The 24137-nt window shown below is 66.0% G+C and overlaps 1 protein-coding gene and 1 long non-coding RNA gene across 5 annotated transcripts; one reads left to right on the top strand and one right to left on the bottom strand.

Annotated features, from left to right (window-relative positions):
- The first annotated feature begins 171 nt into the window (after positions 1-171).
- On the top strand, positions 172-23196 carry CHID1 (chitinase domain containing 1). Of its 4 annotated transcripts, none has more exons than XM_030850844.2 (13): positions 172-291; positions 2888-3041; positions 3550-3699; positions 3958-4090; positions 4646-4690; positions 5466-5572; positions 5986-6047; positions 8893-8985; positions 14071-14172; positions 14703-14858; positions 22569-22649; positions 22826-22868; positions 23024-23196. In XM_030850844.2, the coding sequence occupies exons 2-13, from the start codon at positions 2931-2933 to the stop codon at positions 23120-23122; spliced, it is 1182 nt and encodes a 393-aa protein (XP_030706704.1). In that variant the 5' UTR covers positions 172-291; positions 2888-2930; the 3' UTR covers positions 23123-23196. The 4 variants fall into 4 exon arrangements, with proteins under 4 accessions (XP_030706704.1, XP_060158715.1, XP_030706705.1 ...); XM_060302732.2 differs by lacking the exon at positions 172-291 and adding an exon at positions 296-318; XM_030850845.3 differs by lacking the exon at positions 172-291 and adding an exon at positions 299-403.
- LOC132597647 (uncharacterized) lies at positions 13145-18984 on the bottom strand. The gene is made up of 3 exons (XR_009564723.1): positions 18705-18984; positions 16948-17151; positions 13145-16155 (listed from the first exon to the last, which is right to left on the bottom strand). It is a non-coding gene; the product is annotated as an uncharacterized lncRNA (long non-coding RNA).
- Positions 23197-24137: the final 941 nt, after the last annotated feature.

Here is a 24137-nt window from a genome sequence, read left to right as displayed (position 1 = left end):
CCCCTTTCCGCCCACATCATCAGCCCCGCCCTGTCCACCAGGCTCCGCCCCGCCCCGGTTCCGCCCCTCGACCTCGCTCCGCCCCCATTCCCGCCCCTCTGCCCCGGCCCCGCCCTCCCCGTCTAGGCTCCTCCCCTCGGCTTCCCCCCACCTCCCTCTCGGCCCCGCCCCCAGCGTGTCATGCGTGGCGGCGGCCCGGAAGCTGGCGTGGCGCGGCGGCGGCGGCGTGCGGGCTTTCTGAGGCGGGACTTCCGACGGCGTTCGCGAGCGTCCGGTCTCCGGGACATGAAGGTGAGCGCCGCGGCGGCGGCTGGCCGGGTTGGTGTCCGCGTCCCGCGTTCCGGCGTCTGCTTCCCCGCCTCCTACGGCCTCCGTTCCTCTCCGCGGAGTGAGCGCGCGGGGGGTGCGTGTGAGAGCAGGAGGCGCGGCACGAGGGAGAACGGGTGTGACAGCGGTGTGGACGAGAGGGAGTGGTATGAGCGGGTGTGAGGGAGTGTGACAGTGGGTGTGACAGCGGGTGTGGACGAGAAAGGGGTGTGACAGCAGGTGTGGACGAGAGGCCGTGTGTGAGTGGGTGTGACAGCGGGAGTGGACGAGAGGGGATGTGAGAGCGGGTGTGAGTGAGTGCGTGTAAGAGCGGGTGTGGACGAAGGACGCGGGGCGGGAGCTTGCGGGCGCGAGCGGCAGCACGTGGCGTGGCCGGCGTGGGGCCGGGACCCGGGGCACGATGGGCCGCGCCGGGCTGGCTCCTTCTTGACCTCCACCCGCTAGTATCCTCCGCTCCCCGCTCCCCCTGCGCGTGGCAGGCTGCCTCAGGGTTCCTCCGCTGAGGGAACAAGACGGTGGCCCACAGTGTGGACAGAACCCGAGGTTAACGTCCGCCGGGGCTGGGGTCTTCCTGCTCTTACGACGCCTTCACTTCCAAGTGCACTCGGCCCTCCCCGCAGGAACACAGCTAGCTCCAGAATTTGTGCTCACGGGCGAGAATCTGTGACGGACCTTACCCCCGCTGTGGGGACGGCAGCATTCTGTTCACGGGACAGTCGGCTCGGGGTCCTGCCAGGTGTTGGTGATGGTCGCTCAGGGCACGATGGTCAGCATTTCTCAAATTGCACATCACTGAGCAGAGACGGGTTTGATGGTTTAAAACCAGTATCTTAAGAATGAAGTGGAGGGCTTCCCTGGTGGCGCAGTGGTTAAGAATCTGCTTGGCAACGCAGGGGACACGGGTTGGAGCCCTGGTCCGGGAAGATCCCACATGCTGCAGAGCAGCTGGGCCCGTGCACCACAGCTACTGAGCCCGCGTGCCACAACTACTGAAGCCCACGAGCCACAACTACTGAGCCTGCATGCCACAACTACTGAAGCCCGTGCGCCTAGAGCCCGTGCTCCACAACAAGAGTAGCCACCGCAATGAGAAGCCTGCGCACCGCAACAAAGAGCAGCCCCCAGTCACCGCAGCTAGAGAAAGCCCACGCACAGCACCGAAGACCCAACGCAGCCATAAATAAATAAATTTATAATAAAACAGGACCCTGCTGTGCGTGTGCACTTTGTGACGTTTGTACTAGGGGGTCATGAGCACCGTGGTGCCCTCCGTATTCTGGCGTCTGGGAGTGCAGGGTATTAAACAGCGCTGCAGTGAGCTTCTTGGAGCGTTTTCGACAAAAGTGGGATGTCCCCCAAAGTGGGATTTTTGAAAAAAAAGAAACACATGTTGGAAAGTATAATATTTGTGACCACGTTGTCACCCGAAAAGGTCTGATCAACATGAATTCTCAGGAACAGCTCTGAGAGTGAAGCTGCCCCAGGTCGTCAGGTCGCATCAATCTGTTAGTCCTTGCCAGTGCCTGGGGGTGGGGGGACCAAAACGCACAGCTCGCTGTCTTATCTCAGCGTCCGTTCCTTTGGTTGCTGGTGATGGTGGAGGTGGGGTCTGTGTGTTATGGGGGGGTCTGTATTATGGGGTGTCTGTGTGTGACACCTTTTCACGTCCTTTCTGTATTTTATAGTGGGGCATTTTTTATTGGAGTGTTTTATTTTCAGTTTGTAAGAGTTCTTTACGTGTCACGTGTAGATGAGGAATAGAAATTCATTGTCAAGTATGTTCCAAGTGTTTTCTTGTTTTGCGTATTATTTCTTTAAATTTGCTTTTCGTTGGGACTTCCCCAGTGGTCCAGCGGGTAAGACTCCGTGCTCCCTGTGCCGCGGCCCGGGTTCGATGGCTGGTCAGGGAACTAGATCCCACATGCCTCAACTAAGAAGTCCACATGCTGCAACTAAAAGGTCCCACATGCCACGACGAAGATCCCACGTGCCGCAACTAAGACCGTGCACAACCTAAATAAATATTTTTTTAAAGCAAATAAATAAATTTGCTTTTTGTTTCCTAAGTGAAAGCTTCACGTTTTTACGTAGTAAACTCTATTGATGTTTCCTATCGTAACCTTTACTGTTGCTGACTTAGGTGGAAAAGCCTCCCCTCTCCAGCCCTTGTCCCTGAGTCTACGTACACAGGCACCCAAGTTTTCTTCTAGTCCTTTCCATAGCCCTGTTATTTTGCACTTAAGCCAGTAGCTCGTAGCCAGAATATTTTTGGGTTTGAGGAGGGTGGAGAGCCAATCTTTTCCTAGTTGGCCGGCTGTGGTTAGGGCGGCCCCGAGGCAGTGGGGCAGGGCTCACCGGCCTGCAGCAAGGAAGGCCCTTCCTGGGTGTCTGAGGGATGCCAGGGCCCAGCGGTGCTGACAGCTGGACTCTGGCCATTGGGGCTGGCTCAGTGCCCAGCTTAGGGCTGGGAGGCCCCAGGCACCATTAGGACCATTGCTGCAGTAGGCAGAGGGGACACCCTTCCTGCTGGGGGTCTCCACGGGCTCTGCTCTCTCTGCAGCCCCCTGGACCCCGAGGTTGGACCCTGCTGTGACACGCCCACCATGCAGGTGCTCCTCGGCACACTCTGGCTTGCCCTGGCCTGCGGCTCTGTTCACGCCACCCTGTCAAAGTCAGATGCCAAAAAGGCTGCCTCGAAGACGCTGCTGGAGAAGGTAAGGGCAGTCTGGAGATGGGCCAAAGGGCTGAGCCATCGCGCCTCCTTGCCCGCTGGGGCTGTGAGCCGAGAGCTTGGCCTCTGGGCAGCCTGCGCTGTGCTGCCCCAGGGCTCTGGCTGGCTGGCCTTGGCGGGAGCAGCTTCTGGTGCTGGGGCCCGAGGGTGCGCCTGCCCCCGCTGGGCCGACCTTCTGTGACGTGCCACGTTTCCGCCCTCACCTTGCCTCGACCCCTGCGCTCTTCCCCGCTTCACTGAGCAGATCAGACAGGAGCCACGCCGGCTTTGGCTGTGTCTTTGTGCCTTTTTTCTGGGGCAGCCCTGGGGAGGCGAGTGAGTCTTCGGGGCCTGTCAGCTCCTCAAGGCAGGCCTTTCCCTGCGGTCTCCTGCTCAGCAGCTCCATGTTGATCCTGGGACATACCCCTGCTGAACAAGAGGACCGCTGCTGTCCCTGGGCTTCTGCCTGGGGACGAACCCTCAAAGCTTTCTCCCTGCTCCTTCTGTTTCAGACTCAGTTTTCAAGCAAGCCCGTCCAGGAGCGGGGTCTGGTGGTGACAGACCTCAGAGCCGAGGATGTGGTTCTCGAGCATCGCAGCTACTGCTCAGCGAAGGCCCACAAAAGGCATTTTGCTGGGGACATCCTGGGCTACGTCACGCCAGTAAGCCGGGCCCTGGGGTGGGCAGGGAGGTCCCAAGGGCAAGGTGGCTGCTCAGGTCTGTCTGCGTTCTCACCTCCCCTGGCCGCTGCCGCCATGGGGGTGTGGCGGGAGCCATGCCTCCCAGAGGAGTGGCCGGGATCACGCCAAGCGTCCTGTTCCCCATGGTGCGGGCAGCCTTGCAGTGCCCCCATCCCAAGGTGGCCTCAGACCCTCTGCCCCAGCTGCAAGCAGGCTCACCCATTCTCCGTTCTCTGCCAGTGGAACAGGCACGGCTACGATGTCGCCAAGATCTTCGGGGGCAAGTTCACCCACGTCGCGCCCGTGTGGCTGCAGCTGAAGAGGCACGGCCGTGAGATGTTTGAGGTCACGGGCCTTGACGACGTGGACCAAGGTGCTCGCCCCGCTGCTCGTCTGCGCTCACCCCAGGGGTCTGGGAGGGTGTGAGTGTGTGCGAGCGTGGTGCCTACCTAGCATCGACCCGCATCCCTGTTGCCCTTGGGGGTTTGTGCACAGCGTCCAGGGAGGAGGCGTCCAAGACAGTGTCCAGGAGGGCGCGAGGCCTGGCTGTCCTGACAGCCATGTTTTGCACCTGTGTTTGCACAGATGTCCTCCCTTTGGGGTTCCGAGAGAGGAGGCGTTAGCTGGTGGTGGGGCTCCCCGAGCTGGGGGGGCAGTGTGTTGGAGGACACGGCCGGGCAGCGTCAGTGCCTGGCCCCTGGATTCCCCTCAGCTCTGAGAGATGGTCCCAGGCGCCTCGGAGTCGTCGCCCCCAGAGCAGCCACTTGCCCCTGGCCCTGGCGGTCCTGCAGGGGGAGGAGGGGCAGTGCAGGGCCCGCAGACTCTCCCCTGCCCCCCTCCCTTTGTTCTCCTCCTGGCGGGTAGGGCAAGTCTTCACGTGGGCAGGCGGCTGTGTCCCCACATTGACTGGCTTCTCCACGTCCTACAGGGTGGATGCGGGCCGTCAGGAAGCAGGCCAGGGGCCTGCGTGTGGGTGAGTCCAGTGGGCCTGCGGGGTCAGGGCTGGGGGCCCTTAGGCCATATGCCACGGGTGGAGGTCCTGGAGCTCCCTGTGGGTGGGTCAGTGGCCCCGGGGTCTTCACACCTGCCTGCCTGGTAACCCAGGCTGTGCTGCCTGGCACGTTGGTCACTCTCCCAATGGCTCAGAAGTGAGGCCGCCCCAGCCCGGCATTCATGGCCCTCAGTCCGGCCAGAGCCCTTTGGCCCTCCCGCCCACCCAGCTCAGCCCGCCAAGGCCAGCCCGCCTTCGCCTGTGGTCCTGCCCTCCCATCGCTTCATTCACCCAGGAGTGTTTATCGAGGGCACCTGGGGGCTGCGCCCAAGGGTGACGCTCACCCTGCCCTGCCCGTCCTGGAGCTCGTGGCTGGCGAGGAAGGGACCCATTGCAAAGTGCAGTGGGGCTGGGGAGGGAGGCTTGGGGGTCTAGGGGCACATAACAGCTGAACAGGAGGAAGGGGGCCTGCAGCTGGGCCAGCGGGGAGCCGGCGGAGGCTGGTCCAGCCGGAGGCAGGCAGGAGGCGGCGGGCAGGCCAGCATCCGGGCACTCGGGGGCCTGGTGTGCCGGGAGGAGAGGGTGCGCACCTCCGTCCTTCCCCAGCGCCCCCTGGTGCCCCTCCCTCACCCAGCCACCTTGCACTGGGATGACCTCACTGGGTGCCTGGCTGTGGTCACTCTGCTCTGGAGGCCAAGGGCCAGCCTGTGGGCAGGGCCGGCACAGAGGGTCACAGTCTCTGCGGGTCTGTCCCCAGTGCCTCGGCTCCGGTTCGAGGACTGGACGTACGAGGACTTTCAGAATGTCCTGGACAGCGAGGACGAGATAGAGGAGCTCAGCAGGACCGTCGTCCAGGTGGCCAAGGTGACGCCCGGTGCCTGCACAGCCACCACCGGCTGCCGTGGGCTCCCTCTGGCCACCATGCGTCTCGGGGGCAGGGGCTTCCCTTGGGCAGTGCCCAGCTGCCGGCTACCCTCCTGGGAGGGAACCCATCCTGGTAGCTGGTGCTGGGCTGCGGGGAGGGGAGAACCCTTCAGGGCCCTGGGGTCAGGTTTGGGGGAGGCATACCAGTGGACAGGGCACGCGAGAGCCCCAGCTCCTCTGCTCCTGGCTCCTCTGGGGACCCCCACGCCGCCACCTTCAGAGAGGGGCTTCCAGGCCTGCAGCCTGGCCCTCGGGCTGAGGCCTGGTTGGGTGGGAGGAAGCGGGGCTGCCTCTGCGCCTCCCTCCCACCCCTTCCTCCTGGGGCCCTCCTCAGCAGCCCCCGTTCCTCTCAGAGCCAGCACTTTGACGGCCTGGTGGTGGAGGTCTGGAACCAGCTGCTGATCCAGAAGCACGTGTGAGTGGGCTGTGGGCAGCGTGCGGGCCCCCAGGGGTCAGGAAGAGGCTGGAGGAAGGATGTGGGGGGACCTCGTGTGGGAGGAGGGCCTGCTTCCCACAGTCTGCACCTGGGGGTGGGGATGGCACCCCGAGAAAGTCGGACAGTGGCTCCAAGAGGCCCGGGGGCAGCTGCGGGCAGGTGGCCAGCTGAGACACCCACGTGGTTGGCCTGATGGAGCCCCCAGGGGACTTGGAGAAGAGGTGGCCGTGCAGGGCCAGGGGCCCTTGGAGCAGGTGGCCACAGAGTCCTCTGGGAAAGGGATGTGCCGCCCAGGCCCACGGGCTTTGCGTCAGCCGGCCTGGGAGGATGCCGCGTGGTCCCCTCGCAGCGTCCACCCTGCACATGAGGCTCACAGCCAGAGTGACCCGGCAGGGCGGGAGAGGGGCAGGTCCCCTGCAGGAGCCGCTCTCCTGGTTCTGTACGTGTCCCAAACCCCTGGGGTAGCCCTGGGCAGGGCTCCTCTCCTACCCTCCTGCAGCTGCAGGCGGTGCTCTGCCTGCTCGGAGACAGCGTCCGTGGGGTCTCCTGCCTCTCAATGCAGGGGGATGCGCATTGTCAAGGGGTCTGTGCAGGGGGACAGGCCTCCTGCCCGAGACCCAGAGGAAGCTGTGCATGGAGCCAGGCGTGCCGGGGCCTCTCTGCCTGGGTGGGGGTAGGGAGACTCCACTATTGGCCTCGGGAACAGGGGTGGCCTGGACCCAGGCCCCCGGCCACGGTGCCTGCTTCTCGGTGCTCAGACCCCCGCCCCAGTGGGTGCTTCTGAAAGGCTCCCTCTCTGTCCACCTGCCCTGGGAGGGCCCCAAGGCTGGAGCTCAGGAGGAGGATGGGTGGAGACAGCCAGGCTGAGAGCGTGGAGGATACCCACGTCTGTTGGGAGCCGACGCGGCACCTGCACGTCGGGGGCCCTGGCTTTTGGCCGAGAGACAATCCCCCCACCCCCTCGGCTCTGCCTCCGTCCTTGCCGGGTGGTGGCCCTGCTGAGGAGGCCTTATGGCGCCTTCTGAGGAGGGGGTGCAGCTGGGCAAGGAGGTGCCGGAGCAGCCGGCAGCGCCTCCGTACCCCGGGGGCTCCTGGCGGGGGGCCCGGAGGAGGGCGGAGGCTGGCCAGCCTGGTAGATGGCTTTGGACACTGCTGCCTGGGAGCTGCTTCCGAGGACAGGCCTGGCCGTGGCGGGCATGACAGGGGCGTCCGTGCTCCTGTGCCCACTTGTCACCCTCTTGAGGCTTCTGTTTCCTACCCAAAGCGCCAGGTCACCCTGGGAAGGCCTGTTTGGTGTGATGCGAGGCAATGGCACCTTGTCCACGTGCCACCCTGGGCTGCGGGTCCCCCAGGCCCTCTCATGAAAGCCTCCTGGGGAGGAGCGTGCGGGGCTGCCCGGCGCTGGCGAGAGGCCCGTCTCCTGCATTCACACCGGGCGAGCGGGCGGGCGGGCAGCCGAGGGGAAACCCCAGGGACTCCGTCCCAGCAGACTGCCCCCGGTCCCCACCGAGCAGGTGCTTCCCCTGGGCCATGAGGCCGCCTCCCCCCTCTCACAGAGAGGCAATCCCCTGGGTGGTCCCAGAAGCCAGGAAGGCACCCAGCAGTGACAGGTGCTGACAGCTTCTGGCCTCAGGGAGGTGCCGGCCCCCTCCAGCCCGTGTGCTCCCCCGAGGGCGCCCCTGACCACCTACAGTCAAAGCCAGAGTGGAGTGACCGGGATCGCTCCCGCTGAGTGGGGGCCACCTGGGAGGCTCTGAGAGGCTGCCACAGTCCAGTGGTCAGTGCGCACCAGGCCCCATGGCGGCCTTGGCGGGATGGCCGGCAGCTGTGCTTGCCCCACCCCCTTGCTCTTCGCGGACTTGCTCTGGGCTGGGGGCCGGGGCAGCCCCTCTGGCCCTCCTGCACTTGGTCGTGGCGGGGGGCGCTTGCTGCCTGTTCTCCAGACGGAGGGGGCTCCTGAGGGGCTGCAGCGAAGGACCCAGGTCGGTCACTGGGCCCACAGCCTCCCAGGCACGGTGACGGTGGCCTCCGGGACTGGGGTGTCCTGACGAGTGCTCCCAGGTGGTGCCAGAGCCACTGTCCCGCCGGACGTGCTGCCCGCCAGCTCTGAGATACTGCCACCTACCACACGCCTAGGGTCCAGGCGACCCCGTGACACTGCTGTCTCCTCTGCCCCCTGCCTGGTGGCCCGCTGCCTGCAGAGACGCTCCCCCGCCTCCAGGCACTCCTGGTCGAGCACACGCCGGTGCCCCCTCCTTATTTCCCCCTGGGGCCAAGGCACACAGAGTTCTGCATCCCGGTGTGTGCAGGGCCGGGGGTGGCTGTGCGAGGGGGCTGGGCCGGCCGCCACCCTGGGGTGGGAGGTCAGGGCCCCCTGGGCACAAGGCCTCATCAATGGAGCCGCCCCAAAGTCCTCATTTCAAGGCACCTCCCGGGTGCAGCAGGGCTCTCAGCACGGCCTGAGGTGTTTCGTGGCCCAGGCTGACCTGGCCACCAGCAGGCCAGCAGGCCAGGTCCACATGGGTCCTTCCTGACTCCCTGCCCGGCTGTGTGTCTAGGAGGGTCCAGAGGTGATGGGGCACCACACCGATCCCTCTCTGCTCTCCACCCTACTCTTGTGGGGAGGGAGGGGGCTTGAGTGTGAGGAAGGATGGGGGCTGGGCAGGCAGTCTAGGTGGAGGGCGATCCCCGCGGTGTCTTCCAGGCCCCCTGGTGCACCCACCCGGGAGCCCGTACCTCCAAGGCAGAGCGTGGCCGTGAGGGGCGTCTGCCTGCAGCGGGCCTTGGCCCAGCTGCCCCTGACCTGTCCTCTGTTTCTTTGCAGGGGCCTCATTCACCTGCTCACCCACGTGGCCGAGGCCCTGCACCAGGCCCGGCTGCTAGCCTTCTTGGTCATCCCGCCCGCTGTCGCCCCTGGGTAAGTGCCGTGCTTGCTGGCCAGCCCCGTCCAGGTACACGCTGGCCACCGCGTGTGTGACAGGGGTCCTCATCAGCACACTCGGACACCTCGGTGGCCTCAGCGTGCCCTCATGCGTCAGCGGGTCAAGGCTGCGTCCTTACACCTGAGCGCTTGACACCGTGTCGTTTAGACTCGCTCCCCGCCCCCGCTGGTCCCTGGCGAGGCCCCGGGCACTGCGGTGCAGGGCCTGTGCCGCTTTAGGCCCCAGGAGGTCACGGCTCCCACGCTGAGCCCAGCTGTTCATATCCTGCCTTGAGATGAGGGCTTGTGCCCAGGGGGCCCTGACCTCCCACCCCAGGGCGGCAGCCAGCCCAGCCCCCTCGCACAGCCACCCCCGGCCCTGCACACACCGGGACGCAGAGCCCGGTGAGGCAGCTCTTCCAGAACCCCCGGGACAGGGAGGTGCGGGGCCCGAGTGCCAAGTCAGGTGGCCTGGCTCCCACGTCCAGCCTGTGCTGGGCGCGGAGGAGGCCAGATCGCACAGTGAGGACTGAGGGCAGCTCAGAGCCAAGTGGCGGGTCGATGGCGCACAGAGGCCCAGGGGTGCTGCCTGCGCTCTGCCTGGTCTCCGCTGGCTCCCAGGGCAGCCTGGGCCCTCAGTGCACTGCTCTGGAAGGACCGCTGTCCATGCATCTTGTCACCCCGGCTGTCGGCTCGCTCTGCAGCGCGGGCCAGTTAACAGGAGCGGGTGGGCAGCTCTGGGACCCGAGCTATCTGGCGACCCTGACGCTCACAGGCCGATAGCCCCACACAGAGGAGCCTGCGGGCGCTCCAAGGCCAAGGCCGCAGCCACCACAGCAGGCACCTGCCGCTCCCAGGTTGGCTGCCCGCCCTTTGCTTGGCCCTCGTGCCCCCAGAGCCCGCACACGTCACCAGAGGCCTGGGCGGTGGTCCCACCCAAGCCCAAAGGCCTCGGCCTCCCTCCCGACTCTTCTCCCCATCTTTCCAGGGCCCTTAGCCTCGTGTGTGCTCCTGTGTGCAACACACGCGTGTGATAGGCTGGCGGTAGCAGGGGCCGCCAGTCCTCCTAGGATGGGGGGCCCCGTTCTGGAAGAGCCAGGGGTGGCAGACACTCACAGAGCCTGTGGGCTCGGCTGCAGACGTGGGCACCCGTTTCCGGGGTCTGCTGGTTTCTGTGACGGTTCGGGGAGGGGTGCTGTGGCCGATGGAGCCCCGGTTGCCCTTTGTAGTCAGGGGCCGTCGGCAGAGACAAGCTCCTCGGAAGCTGGGGCAGCCCTTCAGTCTTGGCTGGGGAGAGGTTGGTTGCCTGGCCGGGGGTGGGACCCAGAGGCCTTGCTTGCAGCCCCTCCCTGCTGACACCCCGCCACTCCCCAGGGCCTCGGGCCTCGCAGCTTCTGACGGGAGCAGAGAGCAGACTCCCAGCCCACGTGCTGGAGAGTGTGTGTGTGTGGAGGGGCTGGTCTCTGGGCTTGGCCTGGAAGGGCGGGAGACACCCATGGAGGGGCTGGTCTCTGGGCGAGGCCTGGAAGGGCGGGAGGGCTTGGGGCAGGGTGGGGAGCGGCTCTCTGACCGGCGCCCTCTCTGCCCAGCCGTCTAGCCTGAGCTCCTGTCCCCTAGGCAGGAAGTGGATGGTGTGAGCCAGGGCCGCTCTCTCACCCTGCGGTGGCCAGGGGAGGAAGTACCCTCCACCCGGCAGCCGAGGAGGTGACCGGAGGGAGGAGACCGTGGCCAGGGCTGGAGGCACGGGTCCTGGGCACTGCCGCTGAGCTGTGGCCTAGTCTGGCCTGCCCCTGCTGGCAGCCAGGGGTGTGTTTGCGGGGGGCTCAGGCCTGGGCTGCATGCCCCCGGCTGGCGAGCAAGCCCTGCTCTCTCCAGAGGCTCTGGCGGCCTCGGAATTGGTCTCATCGTTGACTTGTTCTGCCATGCTTCTGGTTAGCAGCCCCAACAGAGGAGCCAGGGAGCCGTAAACAGTCTTTCTGGGGTTTTCTGCAGCATCAGTCGCCTCACAAAGGCTGCGCTGCCCGCCACGGGAACAGCCGCCCCAGGAGGGGCTGTGTGTGCTGCGCCAGGGCCGGCGCGCCTTTGCTGCTGTGCGCCTTGGCCTGGGGCCTCCCTCCAGGGGCTGCTGGCACAGCGGCCATTCTGACCTTGAACCCTGCTCCCGAGGTCGCGGCTTGGCCCCCATTGACGTTCCAGCACCAGTCAGCTGGTTTAATCAGCCCTGGGCCGTCCTCGCTCCGGAGGGGGCTCTGAGTTAGTTCTCACCCCGGCTTCTCAGGCTGTATCTTCTGAGAATCCAGCACTCCCGGAACCCTCAGGAAAGTACTGGCCTCAGGCATGGAGGGCTGGCTTCCTTCCCAGGACCTGCCCTGCGGTGAGCTCGCATCCTCACAGGCAGGTGCCCACCTTGACGGGTGCTGCAGCCACCCCCGTGGTTTCCCATGGTTTCGGGCAGGCCATCTCCCCACAGTCAGGAAGGAGATGGGTGGGGGTCCTTCTCTGGGCGAGCCTCCTCGTGTCTGGGGGGAAACTGTCTAGAGCAGCGGTCCCCAACCTTCTTGGCACCAGGGACCGGTTTCGTGGAAGACAGTTTTTGCACGGGCAGGGGCGGGGGTGGCTCAGGCGGTAGTGGGAGCGACGGGGAGTGGCGGATGAAGCTCCGCTCACTTGCCCACTGCTCGCCTCCTGCTGTGTGGCCCGATCCTGACAGGCCGCAGACCAGTGGCAGTCCAAGGACCGGGGGTTGGGGACCCCTGGTCTATAGGCCACGCCGTGTCCATTGTCCGTGACCACGTGGAGAGGGGAGGCCAGGCCACATGACGTCTACCAGGGCCACCTCATCCTGCAACGCCCCGAGGAGACACGGGCGCTGCCCTAGCCCCGCCTCTGGCAGCTTCAGGGTCTCGGGGGGAAGGATCCCGTGGGGCAGGCTGGCCTTCTGGAGGGGAGGGGTGCCTGCAGTCAGACGGGTAGTAACTCAGTGAGAAGCACCTGGCAGCCCCGGGTGCCCAGACACGAGGCGTGGCCAGAGGCCATGAGGTGGTCAGAGCCTTGGGAAGCAGAGGGGCTGGTGGGCCAGGGCGGCCCCTGCAGCCCTTTGGACCGTGCACTTGATGTCGGCAGGAGCCGCGGCCCCCAGCGCAGTGGGCGCAGGCTGCACAGAGCAGAGCCTGCCTCTGACGGGGCTGCAGCTGAAACCAGCAAAGGTGACGGCTCGGGGAGTCGTGTGGGATGGGAGCCTGCACCAGGCTCCTCCCCGAGCAGCGGACTTCTTGGAACAGTGTGACTGGGAGAAGGGGCTTGGAAAACTCCATTCTCCCTGGCCCCCGTGGCCATTGTTGAGAGTGTTTGTCTAAGAAATAATCGGCCAGTGAAAGTGAGGCTGTTTGCCGTGCTGAGCAGGTTTGAGCAGAAGGGTTTCTTTTTATGGGGTGAGTGAGGCCAGCAGGGTAGTAGGCCTCCTGGTGCCCGCTCCCCCCGCTGAGTTCGTTGCTCCTGCCCCTCTGCCTGCCTTAGTCCTGTCCCTCGCCGGCCTCCCCTTCACACCTGGTACCAGCATTTCCAGGACCCCTGGGGGTGGAATCCCCTCTCCCAGTTGAGCAGGGAATGTCTCCTGGAAGGCCCCCGTGCTGCAGTGACCAGGACGTGAGGCACAGGGGCATACTCCCTGCTGGGCCACTGAACTGCTCCGCTCGCAACCCTGCCTTCCCTTGTGAGCCATCGAATCCAGAAACGGTAGGGCTGGGTGTCCATGGGTTCCTGAGCGAACGTCCACCTGAGGACGGGTGAGCTTTTGAATTGTGGAAATATCTTCCTGGAGCTGATGGCATCCGCTCTTTGTGGGATGTGCCAGGCCCCGAGGTCCCAGGCCCTCCTCACACAGGCCCGTCTCCATCTCGGGCTGAGCCGGGAGGAAAACGCTGCCTGCCGGGCCTGGCGCCTTCTAGCTGACTTTAGAGGGCCGGTCTGGAGTGTGGCCACAGGGAGCATGGCTGTCACTGCCCGGTAGGGCATCTGCTCCCCAGGTGTGTCCCCGAGCTCCCTGCCGCGGCAGGTGCCCACCACTGAGTGTCGCTTTACCCCCTCGGGGGCGGGCTTTGGGGTCCTGGGGTCGCTTTACCCCCTCGGGGGCAGGCTTCGGGGTCCTGGGGTCACTTTACCCCCTCGGGGGCGGGCTTTGGGGTCCTGGGGTCGCTTTACCCCCTCGGGGGCGGGCTTCGGGGTCCTGGGGTCGCTTTATCCCCCTCGGGGGCGGGCTCTGGGGTCCTGGGGTCGCTTTATCCCCCTCGGGGGCGGGCTTCGGGGTTCTGGGGTCGCTTTACCCCCCTCGGGGGTGGGCTTTGGGGTCCTGGGGTCGTTGGCTGGTGCTGCTGGTCGTCAGGTCCCACAGGTGCCTCATGTGTCGGGCGGACCTGGGCCGGGCTGCCTGGACCCTGTGGAACCAGTGACCATGGCTCAGGTCCACACGGTGGGCCCCCCTGCCCCTGCCCAGGGATTGGAGGTGCTGGCTGAGAAGAGGGATTCTCTCTCTGCTCACATGTTGGGGGGAGCAGAGGGCCCCGACCCCCCTGGGACAAGGCTGCAGTCCTAGGGGCTGCTGCAGGCAGAGCGGGTGGGCTAGCAGACCAGGTGTGTCTAGCAGACAGGGCACCTGGGCTCCCGCCTGCCCCAGGCCTGAGGCCTTGGGAGGGAGGGCGCTCTGCTCATAGCAGCGTGCTCGCAGCTGAGATGAAGCGGGGCTGGCCTGGGGCACCTGTGCCCACGTATGGATGGGCCCTCCCGGAGCTGGGCTAACCGCGGTCTCCAGTGCACTGGGCAGGAGGGGAGCTGGGCCTCTGCTGGACCTCCAGCAGCAGGCTCTGCCTGTCAGGACCCAGCTGCGGGCCATCCCCTGTGACCGAGCGCTGGGCCACTCTGCAGGGAAAGTGACCTGAGGTGTCTTCCTGGCGTGGGAGGAAGGGGCGTGAGCTGGGAGCCCACACGGCCGGCTTGCCGTGCCCTCTGCTGAGCCCAGGTGTCAGCTGGGGCGGGGCTGGAGGGGCTGTGCGAGCTGGGTGTGGTGACCACGCCGTCTCACTGCAGGACCAACAAGCTGGGCATGTTCACACACAAGGAGCTTGAGCAGCTGGCCCCCGTGCTGGATGGCTTCAGCCTCATGACCTATGACTACTCCACGGCGCAGCAGTGAGTGGGGGCACCCCGGGGCCCCGTGCGCTCTGGCTTGGCGCAGAGATGCTCCCACGACCGGGGGCCTAGACGCTCAGGCAAAGTCCAGCTTCCCACGAGCCTGCTCAGGGCCATGCTTTGTCAGCTCGCGGTTCCAGGCACAGGAAGGGCCCGGTCTCGTCTTCCCAAAGCCCGCAATTGGCCTTGCATTGGGCGACCTTCTCCTTTTTGGAGTCACGTGACACAGGGCAGCGGGCACCCCCATGGGAATGCCATCCCGGGCTTCCATCCACGCCTATGCGATCCTGGCCGCCACATGGTGGCTGTGGTGCTAGGCCTGCCTCGCTGCCCAGGAGAAGGTGCTCCTGTGGCCGGGGGCGTCGTGCTGCTGCCTCTGTCCATCCCAGGCTTCACCTGAGCCTCTCAGCTGACTGCAGGGGCCCGCCTGTCTGCTGCCGTCCTTCCCACTCCATGTGTGGGCCCCACCCCAACCTGGGGCGTCTGAGGCCTCTGCCTGCTGCTGAACCCACTTCTCCTTGGCCCCGCAGGGCCGGCCCCAGCGCACCGCTGTCCTGGGTGCGAGCCTGCGTCCAGGTCCTGGACCCCAAGTCCAAGTGGCGGAGCAAGATCCTGCTGGGACTCAACTTCTACGGCATGGACTACTCCGCCTCCAAGGACACCCGCGAGCCTGTCATCGGGGCCAGGTGAGCCAGCGGCTGCCCCAAGCCAGGTGGCTTCCTGTGCCGTCTGCCACGGCACCCTGTGTCAGGTGTGTGTCTCCCAGAAGTGAGGGGGTGCGGCGAGGAGGAGGCCTGGCAGGGTCTGACCACGTACCAGGCGCCTGCAGGGTGCTGTCCCAGTGCCCTCTCTTCCCCTGGGTCGGCGGGGGTGCGGCCCCCATCTGGCCCGAGCAGCACGCGGCCCCCCGGCCTCCTCTCCTTCAGCCTGAAGGACGCCCTTTGTGTTGCTTGCTATGCATTTCTACCAGTGTTGAATCCTCTTCCGTTTTATCTTGCTGGGTTTTGGGGAGATGTTTGTGCCAGATGTGGGGTTCTGGGTTGCCAGCTTGTTCCAGGACCTCGACGGTGTTGCTTCGCCATCTTCCCGTGCGTTCTGTCCCACGAGACACTCGTCACCCGGTTACTCCACACGTATCACCGCCGAGCACCCCCGCGCTCTGATCACCAGGTGCCTCCACGCAGGCTTCTTTACATTTTTGCCACCTGGTTTCCGTTGAGTTTTTTAGATTTGTGTATTTATCCTTTTTATCATACGTGGAAAGGTTATGGTCTATTTTTTCCAGGATTTTTCTTGTCCCTCCCTTTCTCTTCTCTTCTTCCGGGCCCGTGAGTACTCGTGTGTTAGGCCAGTCTGTTTGTCCCCCCATCCGCTGACACTCATTTTATTTTTTTGGCCTCTGTTTTCTTCTGTTCAGTTTTCCTTGCTGTCTTCAAGCCCACAGACCGTTTCTTGGTCGCGTCTCGTCCGGGGCTTTTCCTTCCCATGTGTCGTAGTAGCTCTCTTGTCAGGCAGTGCGTTTGGGGCTTAGCCTTTGCGTGTCCTCTCAGCACTGTGTGAGACCGGTTGCCTGGCGTTGGGCCCGCCTGGGGTCCAGTCAGCACTGTCCCCTTCCCGTGGTCCCGTCGAGCCAGCTCTCCGTGGGCCTCTGCTCTGGGCTGGATGCTGTGAGTTTCGTTCGCTTGGCTAGGTGTTGGGCATCTGGGGTTCCTGACCCTCTGCTTTCACTCTGGGTGCCGTCACGTCCCCTGGACACCAAGAGTTGTACGCTTCTCTGAGGGACCTGGTTCCGTCAGAAGAGACGGTCCCGAGGCTGTGACCTGAGCGCGTGTGCCCACTGCTCCCCACTGTTTGCAGGGTCACCTGCAGGCTTGCTTGCCGCAGGGACACGCGTGTCAGCCCAGGCAGGGGTCAGGCGCCGAATGCCAGCTGCCCGCCAGGCTGTCCGCGCCCGTCGTCCACAGTGACTCTCTCAGGTCTGCCCTGGGGGAGAGACAGAGGCTGCTGGGTTGGCCCGTGCCTGGACTCGTTGGTCCTGGAGGGCTGCTCCCGGCCTGCCCCCGCAGTGGGGCGGGGCTCCCGTTTCCTGGGTCCCTTTTGTGCTGGAGGCAGGGCCTCCAGGACGAGGAGAAGCGGATTGGGCCCCTCCAGGGGTGGGATGTCGGAGTCAGCCGTGCCTCCCCGTGCCTCCCCGACCCTGCCCGGTGCGCACAGCTGGTGCTAGGGCCTGGGCTCCAGCGCAGGCCTGGGAGCCCCTCCTCCCTGGGGCCTGCCCCTCTGCTGGGGGAGCCCTGTGGATGGCGGGAGCCGCGCTGGCGGGCGCTGCCCTGGAGCAGCCCAAGCCTACCCCATGTCCCCGCAGCAGAGGGGCTCTCGGCCCCCGGTGCCTGTGCCTTGGATCCGCCCCGCCCATCTGTCCTCCCTGTCATTGCTGCTGTCTGTTCTTTGTGTGCTGCCCCGTCCCCACCACAGCCTTTCCAGACGTGGGGCTCCTCGGAGCGTCCCTGACAGGGTGCCCGGCTCGGGGGGCATCGGGCAGAGCTGCCTCTGGAGCTCGGGCTCCCAGCACCAGGCCCTAGGGCTTCAGGAGCTGGAGTAGGAGGGCGTTTTCTCCTGCTGCAGAGGTGGGGTCAGTAGCCAGGGTCGCCCGCGTGAGGCAGAGCCAGAGGGACCCGGCGCCCCACCTCTGCTCCAGCCCCCGGCTTTGCTGGCCCGGGCCTACGGGCAGGGCAGGAGGTGTTGGGGCCTACAGGCAGGGCAGGAGGTGCCACCCACCTCTGCTCAGGCCGCCACACAGGTACCACGGCCGGGCTTGAGCCACAGAAGTGTCGTCTCCAGCCCTGGAGGCTGGAGTCTCAGACCCAGGTGTGGGCAGGGCTGGTCCTCCTGAGGCCTTCTCTCCTCGGCGTGTAGACAGCCGTCTCCTCCCTGTGTCCTCACGGGGTCGTTGCTCTGTGTAGGTCTGTCTCCTGACTTTCTCTTATAAGCACACAGTTTTGTGGGGTTAGGGCCACCCCAGGGTACCTCAGTCATCTTACATTAAACATTTCTTTAAAGGCCCTACCTTCAATTATAGTCACATTCTGAGGTTCTGGGGGTTAGGACGCAACATATGAATTGGGGGGACACGGTTCATCTCTAACACCGCCTGAGGAGTGAAGAGCTGTAATTTCTTTACTAAATGTGGGCCCAGCAGTAGCTCATGAGGTGGAGTTTTTGCAGCCATTAACCCAGCTCGTGGGGCCCGGCGACAAAGGCACCACACGGCCCCTGCCGGTTCTGAGGAGGGGCTGGGAGGCAGAGGGGGGAGTCTGGTTATGAAGATGTGTGTTTAGCGAGAGCACAGGTGCGCACGTACACACACGCATACAGGCTGCCCCCAGCCAGGGACGGAAGGCTGCATCGCCTCATCCGGGCCCCACCCCAGCTGAGCGTGTCCCCCCACCAGACGTGCCCCCACTGATGACAGCCAGGCCTGGAGGCAGAGGAGGGAGGTGGGCCTGTGCCGGGGCGGTAGAGAGGCTTCCCCCAGGCCCGGGGGCATGGCTGGGCTGTGTGTCAGGGACCGCCCAGCCCAGACCTCCTGGAGTCCGCCACCCACCTCACCTGGACCAAGCAGGTGCCGGCTCAGCAGGGCCGCCCAAGGGGCCGAGCAGGCTGAGTGCCGGGTGGCAGGGCTGCGGCTCCCCCGCTCAGGGGCACATGGAGGTCAGGCAGCGGCACCCGCTTGGGTCCTACCCGGTGAGTTTGTCCTGTGGAGGGGCTGAGGGGGGCCCGGGGGGAGTCGACAGGCCCGTGAAGGGCTGACTGCTGTCTCCGGGGGTCGCGTCGGCATCTGGGGGGTGCCATGGTGTGGGGATGCCCGGAGTCCCCCCCATGCATGGGCGGCGGGGCTGCTGCCGGCCTGAGCTGGGGAACTGGCACGTCGCCGAGCTCCTCTCCTCCCCAGGCCTCAGCCCTCCCACGGAATGGGGCCGAGTTCGGACGGGTGCAGTGAGACCAGGTCTGGCGGCTCCCGGACGCTCCTCATCCCGTGGTGGGTGGGCCCGCAGGACCCCCCACACCCGGCGCCCGCACCAAGGCTTCACCCTCCCGCGGCCCGAGTGCCCCCACCCCACCGCTTCCTCCTCCCTCCCAGGGCCCGGGCCGGCCATCTGCCGCCTGCTGCCCGCACCCTGGGTGAGCCTTGGACAGGGGGTGGGGCCCCCGGCTGGCCCCTGGGGTTGCACTTGACCTCCTTTGTCCACAGCCTGATTTCTTCCAGCCCTTCCCCGGTGGGCAGGGCAGGGTTGACCCCTGGGCTCAGGGCCTTGGGGCTCTGGGGGTCATGGGGAGAGGCCTCTCCCAGGGCTGGTCAGCAGCCCTCCCCCTCCCAGGGCCAGGTAGTTCGGATCTGGGGAACCAGATAGGCAGGCTTAACGAGGCCGCCTGCGGGTGGATGCCTGTTCAGGGGAGGGAGGAGAGGGGAGGGCTGCCTCTGCAGGGGGTGAGCGTGTTCACCCAGGTCCGGCCCCCCCAGAAACACAGCTCACCAGGATGCACCCCTCAGCCGGTCTCCACCCCGGAACTCACTACAACAGCCTCTGTCCCTGAGCAGATGACAGGCCAGGTGTGAGGGGCAGGTGAGCCCCATGGCCGCCGGAGTCTCTCCATCTCTTCCGCTGACAGAAGCTCAGGCCAGCCTGGCCCAGGATTATCTGCTCTCCCGTCTCAGCGTCTCCAGCGCTGAGACCCTGGCCTTCTGTGGCAGGTGTCCCCGGCCCCCTCAGGCAGTGGGGGATTAGCGGCCGCACCATCTGCTCCCTCGCCCACCCCGCGGAGCAGGGGCGGGAGGCTGGCAGCTCTGTCAGGCCGGGGCTTGGCCTTCTGGCCTCCATCAGCCAGGCCCGCCTTCTGTGCCTGCCGCAGGGGGAGGGGCGGAGGGCAGGCTGTGTGTGCACATTCTGGGTTCTCCACTGACCCCCCCAGCCTCTGTTGGCCTTCCCTGGGTGACAGCAGACCCCATCACGACCACGGCCAGGCTCCTGTGTGCGTGGCCTCGTCACTTCCCAACTTTGAGGCGTCTGGGCAACTGAGAAACACCCCAGGAGGGGCCAGGGCTCCCCCGCCTGCAGGCTCACGTCACCCCACGTGCAGTTCTGCGTGCTGATCCGTGGGTCCCCATGGCTGCCGAGCCCCCATTCTGGGAGGCCCTCCCACTGCCCTGGCGGCCAGGGTGCCCGGCTAGTCCCGTGAGTGCCCTCAAGCCAAGTGTGCAGCCATGCTCCTGCATCTTTGGGACCTACAGCCCCACCCCGCCTGGCCTCTCCTGCCGCTGCCTCCCAGGGGCCTCAGGAAGAGCCAGCCCCAGCAGAGCACGGCCAGACGGACCCCCGAGGGCAGGCCATGGCTGGCAGAACCCCTGCCCCTGCTCAGAGGCCTCTTTTAGGGCCAGGACACCAGAGGTCAAGGGCACAGAGGCTCGGGGAAGCTCTCCCTGTGTGTCCTGTGCCGGGGTCTCGCTCTGCCTCGGGGCGACTGGTGGCGCCTGGTCCCAGGGCTGCCTGTCGCCACTCCCCCGTGGCTCTGGGCCTTCTCCGCCCCTGCGCCGTGCTCGTTACTGAGGTCCTTTGCTTTTTCACTGGCTTGTGTGATCTCGGAGCCTGTCCTGGTCCTCTCCAAGCGTCCTGCTCTTGCTTCCCAGCCGGGGTCTCCCCATGCACCTTTGACCCGGCCCGCTTCCACAGTGCCTCTGCTCAGGGTATCTGCCAGCCCTCGCGTCGGAGGCACAGCTGGGAACGGTCCCACTGCTTGCAGGTGGGGGCCTGGGACCCAGGGGTGGGGGCACCTCCTTACGTCACCCGCAGCGGCACCCACTGGACCCCCCGTGTGGGCCTCCGGCGGCGGGGCCCTACCCCTTCCACACGCCCCTTTCCGGCCCAGCCTGGGAAGGCCATCACCAGGGGCCGTGGAGTCCTGGCTGCATGCTGCAGGGGCTGCAGGGGAAACCGGGTCAGGGCGGACCGCCCTTCTCGGTGCCCAGGAAGGTCACCTGCCCAGAAGGTGGGCCAGCAGGTCAGGTGCCCCCCGGGGCATGCCCAGCCCAGGCCCTCAGGCCGGCTCAGAAGCAGTGCCATCCGGGGCAGGCTGCAGCTGTGGGTCACGCTGCCGGCGGCCTCTCCACCCAGGGCACACAGGTGGCTCAGACTTGGCCAGATGAGGTCAGGCCCTTCAGTTCTCGTGGGGTCACAGCGGAGAGCGCAGGGCACCGCAGGCCCCGCCAGCCGAGGCAGAGGCCTCGCTAGGCTTTCCTCCTGGGGCGGGGTGTCCCCTTCCTCCTCCGCCCCCCCAGCTCCCTTCTTCCCCCTCACCCACACCTCACCCACACAGCCTGATCACCTCTCTTTGGGTGGTCTCTGCTCACTCCTCTGGAAACTGGGGGACGTGCACCTCGTCTCGGTGCCCTGAATCCTCCACCCACCTGTTCGGTGTGTCTTCGTCTACGATTCTGTCTGCCATTCCTTGAACCCTTCACTCCAAAGCCCGAGAACTTTTTTGAGTGGGGGCGGTATGAGTCACGCACCGTACACCCCCCACTGCAAAGCGCACACCTGCGCAGCATTTAGTCCGTTCTCAGGGTTGTGCAGCCACCACCTCCAATTCCAGAACGCTTGGTAGCAGCCCCCCACCTCACCCCACCCCTGGGGCACTGATCTGCGTTGCCTGTGGACTCATCTCGTCCGGACATTTCGTGGAAACAGAGTCACCCGGCGTGTGACCGAGGCCTTCCGCTTTAGTTCAGGGAAACGCTCAGGGCCCATTGGTACCGATTCCCTCCGTTCATCCCCACCCCGCCCCGGCTTCCTCCTCCTCCCAGGCAGGCCCCTGCCACCCCGACCCTCAGCGCCCGTGGCCCTGCTCTTCCTCCTGGACCGCCTGCCTGGGAGCCCCCTGCACAGCTGTCCCTCTGCCCCCACCCTGGCTCACACCCCACTCTGCTGCTCCACGTTCCCGGGGCTGCACCCAGGCGAGTGTGAGGGCCTGTGTGGTCCCCGCCCTGGCACCGCCAAGCCTCGGCCTTCAGAGGGGAGGGACCAGGTGCTCTCAGGGGTCTGGCTGAACCCCCAGCCTCAGCCGCCCCCGCAGCCTCACCACCTCCAGCAGGTAGCAGATTTTGAGGGGAAGCCCCGGAGAAGGAGTGCACAGCCAGAGCTCCCCAGATGTGAGGGCCCAGAGCCACCTGCCCGCCAGCATCTGCCCTGGGCCTCGGGGGCTCAGGGACAGGCTGGGTCGGGATGCCTCACCCTTCCCCACACATCCCATCCCCGCACATGCCACACCTGTCTCAGCCACGTAGCCGACGCTGGATCAGAAGCTGCAGATGACATCAAGCATCCCAAGAGCGTTGTGCTAATTAAGTATAACGCAATAATCTTGGACGATTCGAGCTGGTTGATGGGGGGCTCTGTCCAGCCCTGACCCACTGCCGATGTGCAAGGTGCAGCCTGGAGCACCGCAGCCCCCTCCCTGGGCCCAGGCTGCAGGTCTCCGGCCTGTCTGGTCATCAGCTGCGTGCCAGGAAGACACGGGGTGAGCTGGAGACCCCAGTTGTCCTGGCCATGCGGCACCTTAGGCACCGGCCTGTCCTCTGTGTGTCCTCTGTTGGGCGGGGAGGGATTCTCAACCCCTGTTCCTGGCAGTGAGGTGGGGCCTGCCGTGAGCTTGGGGCAGCTGTGTCCACAGCAAGGAGGCAGGCTGAGAACAACTTGGCCTCTGAAAGGGCCCGGAAACCACTGCCCTGGACTGTTGTCCCCCAACCCCGGGGGCGGCGGGGGGAAGTGCCGAGGCTGCCCCCAGTTCTCGTTCATCCTCAGGCCTGCAGCTGGCCCCAAACCTCCTCCGCAACTGCAGAAGTTGCTGCTTCTCCTGCAGCAGGTGCAGTCTCCCTCAGGCCGACCCCAGGAGCTCCTGCCCGCACCACCGGCCCAGCAGGCGCTGCGCCCACAGCACGGGGTCTGCGCTCCACCCGCACGCCATGCAGCCAGCTCAGGGTGCGGCGTGAGCTCTGAAGCACGGCCACGGCCTCTGCTCACATCTCAGCAGCCTCTCGGGGTCTCTGTCCTCCTCCTACCCCCAGTGAGGACCCGGCTGCTGCAGCCTTGGCCCGGGTGTTCCAGACCCCGTCCCATGGTCCTGCTTCCTGACTTTTTTTCGTGTCTGGCCACACGCGTGGCCCTCCCACCTGGCCCAGTGTGCTGCAGGCACTCCGCAGACCATCGGGGGTTGGGATGACACCCCGCATCCTGCTGCCCTCTGGTGGCCTCACCCCTTCCGTGAGGGCAGAGGCCACCTCCACCCTGTCCAGGTGCTCAGGTGGGCAGGGGAGGGCCCCCGCACCCACACCCGGCCTCCCCCAGGTACATCCAGACGCTGAAGGACCACCGGCCCCAGATGGTATGGGACAGCCAGGCCGCAGAGCACTTCTTCGAGTACAAGAAGTGAGTGTCCGGGGGCAGCCCCAGGTGATGCGGGCCTCGAGCTCGGCCTCTGCCCCTGAGGGCCAGCCTGGCCCGAGGAGGGGCACCTGAGGCTTTGGCTGGAGGGGGGTGGGGCTGGGAGGAGCAGAGGCAGGTGGGAGTCGGGCTGGCGGACTGAGGGTTCTGCTGTCTTGCAGAAGCCGCGGTGGGAGGCACATCGTCTTCTACCCGACACTGAAGGTGCGTGTGGGTCCTGACGCTGGGCATGGGGGCAGCAGACACAAGCCCTTCCCCAGCAACCCTGGCCCTCAGCTTGGTTGTGGTGGGCAGGGGTCGGCAGGTGGCCCAGGGTGGGGCAGGCGGGCAGGGCGGGGCCGACACTCCCACTGCTTCAGTCCTTGCAGGTGCGGCTAGAGCTGGCCAGGGAGCTGGGCGTCGGGCTGTCCATCTGGGAGCTGGGCCAGGGCCTGGACTACTTCTACGACCTGCTGTAGGCCTGGCCTGGAGCCGGCCTGAGCTTTTCCAAGAGACAGAGAGAGTGACAGGCAAAATACACTCTTCCATTTTCCGTGCTGTGTGCGCTGCGGCCTCGGGCGGGGTCAGGGCGGCCTGGGACCCCAGGCTCCTCATCAGTGATGGGGCGGGCAGTCCGGGGGGTGGGGGGCAGCAGGCCCTGAGGATGCAGGCCCCTCTGGCCCAGCCCTGGCTGTCTGCCCGCTGGTGGCCGGTGACGGCGAGACCCACAGGCTGGCAGGGAGTCCTGCACGGCCTGCAGATCGCTGTGGGTTTGGAGGCTCCGGGACAGCCCCAGGCTCCCCGACACTTAGACACTCCGGTGGGCGTCACCCCAGGGCCGTGCAGAGGGGCCCTGGCCTCCCCCTGCAGGTGCTGACTCAGCTTGCCTGCCTGGGAGCCCGATGGGCACCACACAGCGAGGGTGGGGGCACCACGGCGGAGACCGGGGCTCTGAGAGGCTGGCCGTGTCCCACGGTGGTGCTGTGGGCTGTGTGGTCACTGCGGAACGACAGCTTGCCACAGGTCCACTGCCTGCTGGGAACGGCCATGCTCCCAGGAGGGAGCAGTGGGAGAAGCCCTGGGTTGCCAGGAGTTGAAGGACAGCGGACCCCAGCCCTCGCCCCCTCGATGGGCCCGCTGGCTCCAAGCAGATGGATCTGCACGTGATGGTGCTGCTGGCTGGACCCGCTGGTCAGACGCTGTGCGTGAGCCCAGGGTGCAGCGGCTGTGGGACGTGACTGGGGGAGGGTCCTAAGGGACATGTATCTGTCCTCGGGGTCAGGGCCTGGTCGGGAGGGGAGCAGGAGGCCATTGCACTGGGAGTGGGCGCTGGGCTGTGGTGCGGGGCAGTCTGCAGGAGTTGGGGCAGGAGGGGGCGAGGCCGGTTGTGGGCCCACAGCGTGCTCGGTGTCTGTGGCTGTGGAGCCAGCTGGGTGACCGGATGCCAGGTGCCTGGGAGGCTCCTCAGCCTAAGCTTGGAGCACGGGGAAACCA

Source organism: Globicephala melas, chromosome 8, assembly GCF_963455315.2.
Source record: "Globicephala melas chromosome 8, mGloMel1.2, whole genome shotgun sequence".
Taxonomy (NCBI): domain Eukaryota; kingdom Metazoa; phylum Chordata; class Mammalia; order Artiodactyla; family Delphinidae; genus Globicephala; species Globicephala melas.
This window is presented reverse-complemented; position numbering and strand designations above follow the sequence as displayed.